Raw genomic sequence first — 11,606 nt, forward strand, 5'->3', positions numbered from 1 at the left:
GGAGATGAAGCATTAATTACGGAATTATTTAAGAGAATAATTAATATAAGTGCGGAATGTAAACAATAAAGGTCGTGTACCTCGTGAGAAATAAACTGACAACAAAAAAATATAATAATATAGACTGATACGTGATTACCCATCAATCTGTTCCTCTCGATATATTAATGCTTTTTATGTGAAGAAAAAAAATAAAATATTGGCCTGAAGTTAAGGTGGACTACCAACAATTTCTCTTGAATGTGTATTCATAATATACAGGTTGGCACAGCCGGAAAGGAGATGATTCTGCGTGAAAAAGTAAGTCGAAAGTGTAAAATAACATTTTTTCGGAAGAGGCTTTATTTTTGAATAAATCGATGTTGAAGATTTATCAAAATTTTCGTATCTTGAAAATGCGCCGCCATAACGGCGCGTATGGGGACACGCCTGCGCAGAACGGACTCAGCTAGAGTGGGGGTAGAGAACAAACACGAAGCTAGCGCCATGTTACATTCGCACCGACATTCAAGTCGGAGCGGCCTGTTGTTAGAAGGCGAGAATAAAGATCTCTGATATACAGTTAATTAATTGTAAGGGCGGTATTTACAGTCGCAACTTATTTCTAAGCTGGTCTTAAACATTTGCTTATCGATGTTGATTCACAGTCGATGCTTAAGAAAGTCTTAAGCTCTTACGAATTCATAGTCGAATAAGTCCGCTTTATTTGTAGAAAACGAGTTCTTATTTGGCTTCATTGAGGTTATATTTTTAAGTCGACGATATTCAGGACTTAAGCACGCGTTTGAAGATGGTATTGTTCAGTGTTGAACAATTTATTTTGATTAATTGTAGTAAATTATTTTTAAAAAAATACGTAATGGAGTTGGACTTTGCGGATATCGATGATATCGAGGACATTGATCACTCTTACTCAATTCGGGTGCCGGACACCCACACGCGTTGTACAAGTGGCGCTGCCTGCCATATCTTCACCGGAAGTTGTAGATCTATGATTTGGGCAATCAATAAAAGAACGAAATATTTTAAAAAACTATATATTTTAATACGAAGTATATCATTGAAAAGTACAAAGTTCCATTATTTACTCTGATAATACGCCTTATAATATAGAACATTAACGTTGTATTAGAAATATCACAAAAAAGGCACGACCAACTTAACAACATTATACCTAGTAAACGCTATTAGTTGGCACTGTGATTTCTTGTTTGTTTTCCTCAGTTTTATTTTATAATTTAATTTTAAATGATACGTTTTATTTACACATTCTTTCGCTTACTCCTTAAATTGCGTGTTTTCGTCGATGGCGTGATTATTACTGTACTCTAAAATGAATAAAAATATGTATATGTACTTTATCAAATATTAATTGAAATTTAAAAAATTTACCTCCAGAGGCTCGATATCGTGAAAAGATTCATCTCCTTTTATGTACAGCTTCTTTTTACGAGTACTTCTCTTTGTCTCTGAAAGTGTTTCCACCTGCGGTGGGGGTGGCAAAATATTACGTTTCGTGCTTCGTCTGAAACGTCAAAATAATATGTTTCAATCTGTCATTTAGTTTATAAAACTTACATAATTTTTATGTAATTTACTTAGAATCAGAAGTTGAAAGGTCGATCGTTGGAATGTCATGATTATCCACTTTTGACGTGGGGGTGAATTTTTTAGGTGGTCGTCGAGTTCGACGCTCTTTGTGCACCACTTCATCTTCGGATGTATTTTCGCAATAACCCACTTCTTTAGGATGATTTTTAATTAACTGAGAAAAAGCCATTATTAAGGAAAATTCATCGAATAATAATTTTATTAAATAAACCTCTAAGTACCTCTTGTTTCTGTTTTTCTAATTCTTCTTGCTGATTCTTCACTAAACATTCGTATTTTACCACCATTTCGTCCCTATTCTTCATAAACGATTCCATTTCACGTTCCTTCTCGATCAAATTATTTTTTAATTTTTCATTCATAACTCTTAATCTTTCATTCTCTGCTTGTCTTTCCTGGCTGCTTAGCTGTAAAAGTTCTAAAATTTTCGCATTTTGTTCGCTATCTTTAACCTGCAATTCTAATTGATCTATGTATTCTTGTTTTCGGGAAAGCTTCTCTTTCATTTCTGTTAAATTTTTAATCGTATTCTTCATTTCTACTTCCATTAATTTATCACTTTTATCGTCATTCTCAGTTTTTTGTATCATGTGCTTCATTTCTACAGCAATATAAAATATAAAAATTTTCAAAACGTAATTATATACTTAAAATAATGTCTGGTACTATCGTTTGACCAACCTCTTTGAAGCGAATTTATCTCATCATCCTTTTCTTGTTCTTTTTCCTGCGCGGATACTAAGCGCTCCTCAAGTTCTGAAAGCCTATCATTGTTCTCATCCAATAATTTTTGCAAATTATCTTTCTCAGTTTGACATATTTCTAATTTTTTGTTTAATTCATCAATCTTTTGTTTAAGCTCCGTTACACCCTCAAGATTTTGTTCTAGTTCCATAATTTTTGCAGCATGAACATCCAAACACTAAGCAAAAAAAAAAGAGAATAAAAACTGAAAATTTGTCAAATTTTGTTATGATTTTTCTTAAATACCTGTGATTTTAAATTAGTTTTTTCTATTGTAACAGAAAGTTCCTTTTCTAAGTTACTTATTTTTTCTTCGTGTTCATTTTTGCACTGTAAGAAAATCAGCAGATTAAATACATAGAAAATAATAATATTATAATCAATACATACCTTCGTGGTAAGAGAATCAAAACTTGCCTGTAAGGTATTCAATTTCTGTAAATATTAGACAAATGTTTAAAAAGAAAATATAAAATATATTCAAATAAAACCAAGCAATATACCTCCATACACTGATTGTAATTGTTCTTAGCAAGTATGAGCTGTTGTTCGGTATCGTAAAGTCGCTGTTCATAATCATTAATCTTAGTTTCCAAACTAACTTTAATGTTATCAGTGGATTGTAACGTCTCTTTAATTTGATCCTTATCTTCTTTCATAGTAGAAAGCTCCTGTCGTAGCAACTCAATTGACTGTTTGTATTCTTCGGCAACAACTTTATTTGTACTACTTTCTGCTGAAAGTTCTTTTATTTTTCGTTCTAAAAACAATATTTCTTCGTATGTTTCTTCCACTATCTAGAAAATGATAAAATAATTAGCAATAGTAAGAAAATACGATTGTTTTGCCTACCGTAACAATCTCTTACATACCAGACATTTCTCTTTGTACAGTGTCTTAACATCATCGTATTTTACCATTAATTTTGTTAATTCATCTAATATAACATCCTGATCATCGTTTTCTTCAACGGAATTTATCTCATTAATTTCTTCCTTTATTATGTGTTCATCTTCTTCTTTTATTAGATCTTCAGAGATCTGGCTACTTTTATCGTCTAAATCAATTTTAATAGTGTTTGTACCTTGCTCTTCAGATTTCACACTTATTTGGGTACCTATCTCTACTGTTTCTATTGCTACTTTATGTTTAGCATCATCAGTTTCAGCTTTAGCCTTTATATTATTAATTTGCAAATTGCGTATTTGTTCAGCTATGTCGTTTTGCTTAACTTTGGTATGTTCCAACTCTTCTTTTAGACTTTGTATTTCAATTGTACTCTGAGTTAATTTTTGTTTCAATCTCAAGTTCTCTTCGTTTATAGCAATTATTTTGTCTTGCATCTGCGTATCTATTTCCTCTTCCCCTACTGTTTCAATATCCTTTTTATCATTCTCAAGTGTATCATTTACTATTTCTGGTTCGATTGTAGAAGACGGTTGCTCTTCATTTTCCAAGCAATCAGAAGATGTTTCGGAGCCCTGTTAAATAAAAATTTGTAATATTACATTTAAATAAAAAAATACGACCCAACAATTGAGACATACATCAATTTTACAGCTTATTTCCTTTATACTGTTCTCAGTAAGACCTGCTTTTTTCAATAATTCAACCCCGTCTTGCAATAATAATTTTTCATTTATTAATTTATCTATTTGTTCTTGCATAATTTGTATTTTATTTTCGTCATCTAGAATTTTCTTTGTCTGAGCCTCCAATTTTTCTTCTAACATTTCCATTGTTTTGGTCTGTTCCATCAAACAAATATTAAGATCCGTCAACTCATGTTCTAATTCTTTTATAGTTTCTTGTTTCTCAAACAGTTCTTCATCCTGTTCTTTAATCGTATATTCTTTTTCTCTTACTTCGGTAGTGATTGAAATATACTCTTCTTTTGCTTCATTCAAGAATACTTTTAATTTCTAAAATAATACGTAAAAGATTAAAAATAATATACTTAATGTAATACTTCGAATCTGATATATGTACCTTAACTTGTTCTTGCTTAGCAAACAACTGGGATTTTAATTCTTCGAGGTAACTTTTTGACTCCTCATCAAAATTAATTTCTTGTTGGGCTGCGTTCAATAGATTTGTCATACTTTTTAAATCTTCCTTTGTCAAACCCAGTTCGAATGTTACTTTATTTTTTTCTACCGTTAACGCTTGATTTGTTTCTTTGATCTCCTTCAAATTATTTTTTAATAGCACGATTTTCGTTGTCAAACGTGAATTCTCTATTTCTAACTCGTTAATCTTTTTTATATCATTAACATCGTCATCGAAATTATTTTCAGGATCGGTCAAATACTTCTTTCTCTTCCGGGTACTCATTTGGTCTAATTTCTGCTTGTAAAAGTCTTCAACCTGTTTCACAGACCATTGAAGTGCATCTTCCTGTTGTTCTTCCACATCTTTTATACGATTTCTAAATTGTATTTAACGGTATATTAGTCAAATAAATTATATGAAAAAAAAATCAAACAATGTAGATACATACTTCCATTCTGTTTCAAGCTCTTTCATCATAGCCGTATAAGTATCAGCCATTTCTTGACGTATTTGTAAATCACGGGATAATACAGAACTCTTTAAAGCACCAATTTCTTTCTTTAATTTTGCATTTTCATATAACAATTCCTCATAATCTTCGGTATTAATATAATCAGGTGTACTATCGTTTTCAACAGTATTTTGCCAATCTACAAAAGAATAAAAGTTACAAGCCTAATTTTTACTTTGAAAGTATTATATATCACCTTCATTTTCTACTATTTGTGTAGAATCCCAATCAGTTACTGTTTTTATACTTTGAGTAACTAACTGTGAAAATCTTGATTTATTTTTCTTATATTCTTTCTCCTTCTGTTCTATAACTATCTTCTTTGCAATAGCAGAAAAATTCAGAACATTCTGCGTTTCTATGTATAAATTTGGTACCGGATTGATATTTACTATAAGAGCTATATGCTCCTTGCCAGATAGGGCTTTTTGAAACAGCCTCGTTAATTTCGATTCTCTAAACGGTCCAGTATGTTCTATTTTCTGTTTCGATATCTGTACTTCGTGAATAGTTTTTAAGCATCTTCCCAACACTAGTAAGCTTGTATTAATATTTTGAGCTTCTTTTAATCTCTCTCCGATATTCAACGTCTTCTTCAATCGCTCTGAACCAGCCAAATCACAAAACGCGAACCTGTTGGTAAAATAAAAATCATATAACTTAAACGATTAGAACAAGAACTCTGTAAGAAAAATATGATGTACATACGTGCTAACTTCAACAGAATTGGGATCATTTTCAATATAATATTTCAGTAATTTAATAGTAAATATACAATGAGATCTGGAGCTTCTAGCATTCAGAGCTGTTGCAGCTACCTTTAAATTATACTGGCCAGCCATTAATACTTGATACGCTTCAGAACCAGAGTTCACACATACAGTCTTCAGACCTTTTATAAATGCTCTTCCTTGAGAATCTGTTGCTAACTTAAGAGCTGTTCTTTTTTTCTGACATTCGTTCGATAAAAGATCATATACAATTTCGTTGTAAATTTCAGCAAATGATACCCAAACAGAATAATGAGAATCGATGCATTGACTAGGTCGGATCGGTGATTCTTCTTGTAACAATTTCTGCATCTCTTTATAAGCATTCATATATTGATGTTTATCCACTGAAGCAAATGTCAGTAACTTGGTTTTTATCTCTAATTCTTGAGCACGCTCAAGAGGGTTCAGAGAAACAACATCACAATGATTCATAGGCTTGTAAGAAGGAGTGGATTTTGGTGTGATATTAGAGAAGACAAATTCCAAACATCTTGGTATAATTCCAGGGGATGTAGTAGTTCCTTGTAAGGTATAAGATTTCCCTGAATTTGTTGTACCTTTAAAATAATTATTTGCCATAAATTATACTCATCATTTAATTAAAAACAAATTCAATTTAAAATATTTTTACCATATGTCATGATGGTAGAATTTTGACCAGCTAAAAAATCTACCATGTGTTGTTTCACTGCTTGTTCAAATAATTCTAACTGAGTAGTTTCAGGCCCGAATGTTTTAGTGAATGTGAATTTTCTGCACACAATATCGGTGCTATTGGATCTCTTTAGACAACTACTGTTATTTTCTAAAGTAGGCAATCTTGTGAATAAAGTAGTTGAATTGAGTATTTTATAGGCATTTGTCTGCTCCTCTGTTAATTTCAACTTCTTAGGAAATGGTTTCATTCGTAAATATACTTTAGCAGTTTGTAAGCTGTGTGATTCCAAATTAAAGACACCAGTTTCACTACTAGAATTACTTTCCTCAATCTCATAAACAGAAAGCAAATTCTTTTTAGTATATTTAGAGGGTGCAGGTCTTTGTCCATAAGCCAGTATGCTTGGATCTCTGCCAAACAAATATGACATCTCTTCTCGAGGATGAACATCATAAGAAGGTCTAATAGAATCTAATGTATCATCCATCTAGAAATTAAAATAGGTCCATTATTCCATTACACTTTATAGAAGTAGAAAACCTAGTTTACCTTCTTAACATCAAAACGTCGTTCTTTAAATAAAAATATCAATAACTAATCTTCATATAAAAAACAAAATAATTGTACGAATTATTAAAATAAATTTTGGAAAACACAAGCGTCGCGAACTAAATCATCATTTATTATTGCATGCTCCTAAAAAATAAAGAGTTGTTTTTGAGTGTTGGGGACAGTTACAGATATAAATTAACCTGTTAATACTTGAAACACGTACCTTATGTTTTCAATATAAAATACTTTCTTACAAACTATTTAATAATGTTGTAACGATCTCAGTGTACTACGTGCCAGCTTTTAGAGATAAATCAAAATACCAAATCACGCACATTTCTTTCTCGAGAAGCTCAACCATGAACGGTTAGTATTTTATTTTGAATTTCTACTGCAAGAATGCTTTGTATGGATTGGTGGAATATGTGGTGAATTTTATTACTACCGCGCTTGAATTTAACCTGTGAGAATCAATATGCGTCCCTCCAGCCAATAAACGATGACAGACACCATAACAAATTCTAAATCCCTATGAAAGTTTGTACTATATCTCATATTTTTTGTTCATAAATCTTACAGTACACGATTTTTATTTTATGATAATAAGCAACACAATGATATTATTAAAATAAATCTTTATTACATTCATGATTCATATCAGTATTTACAGATCTCAAGTTAAACATATATGTACATTTAACAGGTAATATTCTCTTTTTCTATTACATTCACATGTAACTAGAGTTTATAATTACCTTTGGAATAAACATTATTCCACTTAATATTAACAGAAAAAACCATCCAAAATGATTAATAAATTACTTAAATAAATGATGTTAGGAAGAAATTTGATTACATAACATGGCTATGAATTGTAAAATATCAAAAAATAATATTTAGTTAGAAAAGAATATTGAAACAAATACATATAAGATTTTGTTAATGTAGGAATATTAACGTGAGCTCGTAAGTCTTTAGTCGCACCTAGGAAATATTTCACACATCATTATTGACTCTTGTATCACGTTTTATGTTACGTTTCATATAAAAAGGAAAAGTAGTCCTGGCTCACATCTATCTTCGAGTATTCAAACGTAAATTAAACAAATTACAAATGAAATTGAATTATTCTTTCCAAAGTACATCCAGTCGATCTTCGTACACTTTCATATCTTACACGTAGTTTAAATACTTCTCTCAGTACTATTTTCCCTTCGCATCATTTTACATTTATTAACGAAGAGAGCGATGTTTAGAGATATCTTCAATTGAATTCTCTTTATTATGTACCGATGATTGTAGAATTACTTAGCAAGCTTCAAAACTAATAAAGTAATCATAGTGTCAAGATTCGCGATTCAAAATATCTTTCAAATCGTCCGGCAACGTATGAGTAATATCGTCTATTCTTTCTTGCAGCTTTTCTCGCACAGAATTGCCTATAGGTACTTCATCGATATAAGTCTTTTCTAATTTTTGTCGAATTCGAAGAATCATATCTACCAACTCTACCTCTTCCTTTCCTTGCACCCAAGTTTTTAAATCCTGTAATTAACCACAATCAAATTAGATGAAAAAAATAAGTTACAGGTTAGAGAAACTAACCGCTTGCGACAATGCTTCGAGTTGTATAACTTGTAGCTTCTGCGATAGCTCAGTATATCTACTATGAAACCATCCGGAGAAATTAGGGGATCGAAAAAATCGTCTGTACAATCCAACCCAATCTCCTTTTATGCCGGTAGTCAGTTGCGGTCCGGCGCTACTTAGAGTAGCTAAAAAATCGTCTGGATTAAATAATTCAGGTATGGGCGTAGCCTAAAATAAGTATGATTCATACAATATCATTTAAACTCCCCGTTACATGAAATACAAGAAAGCAAATAATTACTTTGAATGGTGATATGTCTTTTTGTAATGGCATAAGACTGGCAATATATCTTTCAAGAGGTATCATAAAACTTTCAGTAAGTTCTATTAAATGACGTTTTAAAAGAGCTGTCTGCACTTCGCCTGGCCTTTTCGTCTGTATACCTCTAAATAACTTTTTTAATATAGCTTTATCTTTCTGAAGGAAAGGTTTATATTGCGTATAAACTCCTGGCTTTGAATCCAGCACCTTGAGATTCTCGGATTTCTTTATTTTGTACCTTTGATTTTCTAAAACATAAGGAATTTCAACGCTCTACTTGTACATTGTTTCATAGAACTTACCATTATTAGTTCCATTGCTTATTCTTATAATGTGAGGCCAATGCTGGAGAGTTTTAGCGAAAAACGGATTAGTTACACCTAATATTACAGCGGGAGGCGATGGAGCGTCTGTAGTGTACTCTTTAAATTCAGAGTCATGAATTGTAAAATAAGGCCGATGATCGGCGCAATATTTTAACGGCGCTATTAGTCTGAAAAAAAAATTTTCTTTAATAATATACACTTTCCAAATATTTATATAACATAGAATACTTACGCGATGAGTGCTTGGACCATTTCAGAGCAGCCAGTAGGTGAACCAGCCATAACAACTATCGGTTCGCTAAGTAATACTAACTCCCATAATAAATGTACATAATTTACAACACTAGCTAAACTTCTAAACATATCTCCTTCGTAAACGGATGTTAAAATTAGTCTTCGCGTTGCATGAAAATTTGGCGCATGATCCATGGCAGCAATCGTGGGTGCGGTTGCTTTATAGTTTTGATTTGGGATGTATGTCTATAATGTAAGTTAATAAAAATTAACGTGAAAGAGAATGAATCAGTGGTAAGATGTGTTTTTACCTGAAATAAAACTCCTATAAGTGGTAAATGCACTACTTGGCCAGGTATCGGCGAAGGCCATTGATTAATTTCCCTTACTATAACTTCCATAACTGCGTTACCCAATTCAAAAAACTCAGGCGCAATTAAAGCACACAACTCGCCAAAGAGATTCACAAATGGCAGTTTTGTTATAATAACAATACTCTAAAATATAAATAATATTACTGCTTATACGTCGTAACGTCGAATCTATACATTTATTACTTTGTTATGTAAAATAAACCTTTTGGAAATATCCTCTTGGAAGGGATTTGTCTTTTACTTGACGAAAATAGACGTATCCCCAATAATAATCTTTATCGCACTGCAAGAACGGAGGCGATCTTCTACCGTATTCTTTTAAAGCTGCAGTCTCTTGCACCATAGTTCCATTCTGCCTTATTCTTACATGATATTGAGTATCCCCCATACAGCCAGAGTTCGAATCAGGAAAAGCAAGATAACAGACATTAGATCTCTCTTGTTCGGATAACTTGATATGAGGTGGATATATAGCCTGATAAATAAGAAAATATATTATTATAGATAATAACATTTAAATGAAAAAGAAATGTTAAATATAATAAAAATGTACCTCTATAGCTTGACCTAATTCAAGATCAAAAGTAACAATGCATATACAATGTACCCAATTATGAAAACATTCCCATTTTTCGTATATCATCTCTTCTTTGCTATTTACAATATCCATTATTTTAACTTTTGAACAGGAAGCAACTGACATTTTATTAAAATCTTCTATCCCAACCAAGTACACATATTATAGGAGTGGACTGTTTCAACAGCTTTCATTTAATTCATAAATTAATATATTAAAATAACTCCTAAAAAGGAATCTAGGATTCTGAAAGATATTTAATTTATCATTAGATTGTATTTATTAGTTTATAATATGCATCAGTATCAAAACTTACAACTTTGTTTATGGTACACATCATTCTGTGCTTTCTTGATTAAAAATTATCTTCTATGAAGCTTTCTCATCACTCTGAATAATCTCATTATTTTCAATTTTAACATACACGTATATCACCCTGTATAACAATACTTAATAGCATATAATCCACATTTGCACTCTATTTGTTAATAGGAGCAAAGTGTCAGGGAAATATGCGAATTAAAGAATTAAAGAACTCAAGTATCAAAAACATGAGTGACATAACATAGTATGTTTATTTCATTGTTATTTACTATATGCAAACAACTGTTAATATGCCCACGTGTTTTGTGTTCCTTGATAATAATAATCTGCCAAACATGTCAATTCGATTTTTGAAAATACGTTAAAAGAAGGTGAACGCTCCTGAACAATGTTAACACCAGTAGGTTTCTTAACCAACAACAGCTGCATAAGTTCGTGTTCAAACAGACATAAATGGTTTAGTTTCGCTTTGTAGGAGAAAGTCTTCATAATGCTTATGTCTCTAACAATAATTATAACCTACGAAATGAAACATATACTCGTTTTAAGAACTTTATCTCATCACATTCATTCAGTCATTAAGATAATATCAAATTAAAGTACACTGCTTTTATTGTTTATGAAATCTGCATAGTGTTGCCTTCCAATTTAATTACAACAGAACTCCTACTTCCTTATGCCAAAAACACCAATGACTACAGATTGCTACAGATCCAACAAGACTGGACATGTCTGTTTTCAAGAGGTCTTGAATTGGCGCAGAGCGCCATCTGCTGTATAAAACACTTCGCATTGCAACATTCTAACGCATGTTGATGGTAATCCCTTTTATTTATTATTTGATCCAAGTTATTTATTATTGTATCCGCCTTCATGGGCCACGGATCACCCTTCCCAGTTATTTATTATTTTCTTTTGTCTTTGAGGGCCACACAAGGCCCGACCGTATATCAGTGTA

At 31.7% G+C, this 11,606-nt stretch overlaps 2 protein-coding genes across 3 annotated transcripts; both read right to left on the minus strand.

The window, feature by feature from the left end:
- Nucleotides 1–1,021: 1,021 nt before the first annotated feature.
- LOC114870902 (kinesin-like protein KIF20B) lies at nt 1,022–7,297 on the minus strand. 2 transcript variants are annotated; one of them, XM_029176119.2, is made up of 17 exons: nt 7,125–7,297; nt 6,899–7,045; nt 6,323–6,836; nt 5,627–6,248; nt 5,115–5,551; nt 4,856–5,057; nt 4,345–4,783; nt 3,903–4,277; nt 3,228–3,836; nt 2,859–3,152; nt 2,746–2,790; nt 2,602–2,685; nt 2,293–2,533; nt 1,833–2,212; nt 1,599–1,765; nt 1,393–1,525; nt 1,022–1,328 (listed from the first exon to the last, which is right to left on the minus strand). In XM_029176119.2, the coding sequence occupies exons 3-17, from the start codon at nt 6,834–6,836 to the stop codon at nt 1,263–1,265; spliced, it is 4,608 nt and encodes a 1,535-aa protein (XP_029031952.2). In that variant the 5' UTR covers nt 6,899–7,045; nt 7,125–7,297; the 3' UTR covers nt 1,022–1,262. The 2 variants fall into 2 exon arrangements, with proteins under 2 accessions (XP_029031952.2, XP_029031953.2); XM_029176120.2 differs by lacking the exon at nt 6,899–7,045.
- Nucleotides 7,298–7,519: 222 nt separating this feature from the next.
- On the minus strand, nt 7,520–11,394 carry LOC114870907 (protein DENND6A). Its single transcript, XM_029176131.2, has 9 exons — nt 10,641–11,394; nt 10,301–10,570; nt 9,950–10,222; nt 9,685–9,870; nt 9,372–9,619; nt 9,116–9,306; nt 8,793–9,061; nt 8,507–8,719; nt 7,520–8,446 (listed from the first exon to the last, which is right to left on the minus strand). The coding sequence occupies exons 2-9, from the start codon at nt 10,448–10,450 to the stop codon at nt 8,246–8,248; spliced, it is 1,731 nt and encodes a 576-aa protein (XP_029031964.1). The 5' UTR covers nt 10,451–10,570; nt 10,641–11,394; the 3' UTR covers nt 7,520–8,245.
- Between the last annotated feature and the right edge of the window lie 212 nt (nt 11,395–11,606).

Source organism: Osmia bicornis, chromosome 1, assembly GCF_907164935.1.
Source record: "Osmia bicornis bicornis chromosome 1, iOsmBic2.1, whole genome shotgun sequence".
In the NCBI taxonomy this organism is placed as follows: Eukaryota; Metazoa; Arthropoda; class Insecta; order Hymenoptera; family Megachilidae; genus Osmia; species Osmia bicornis.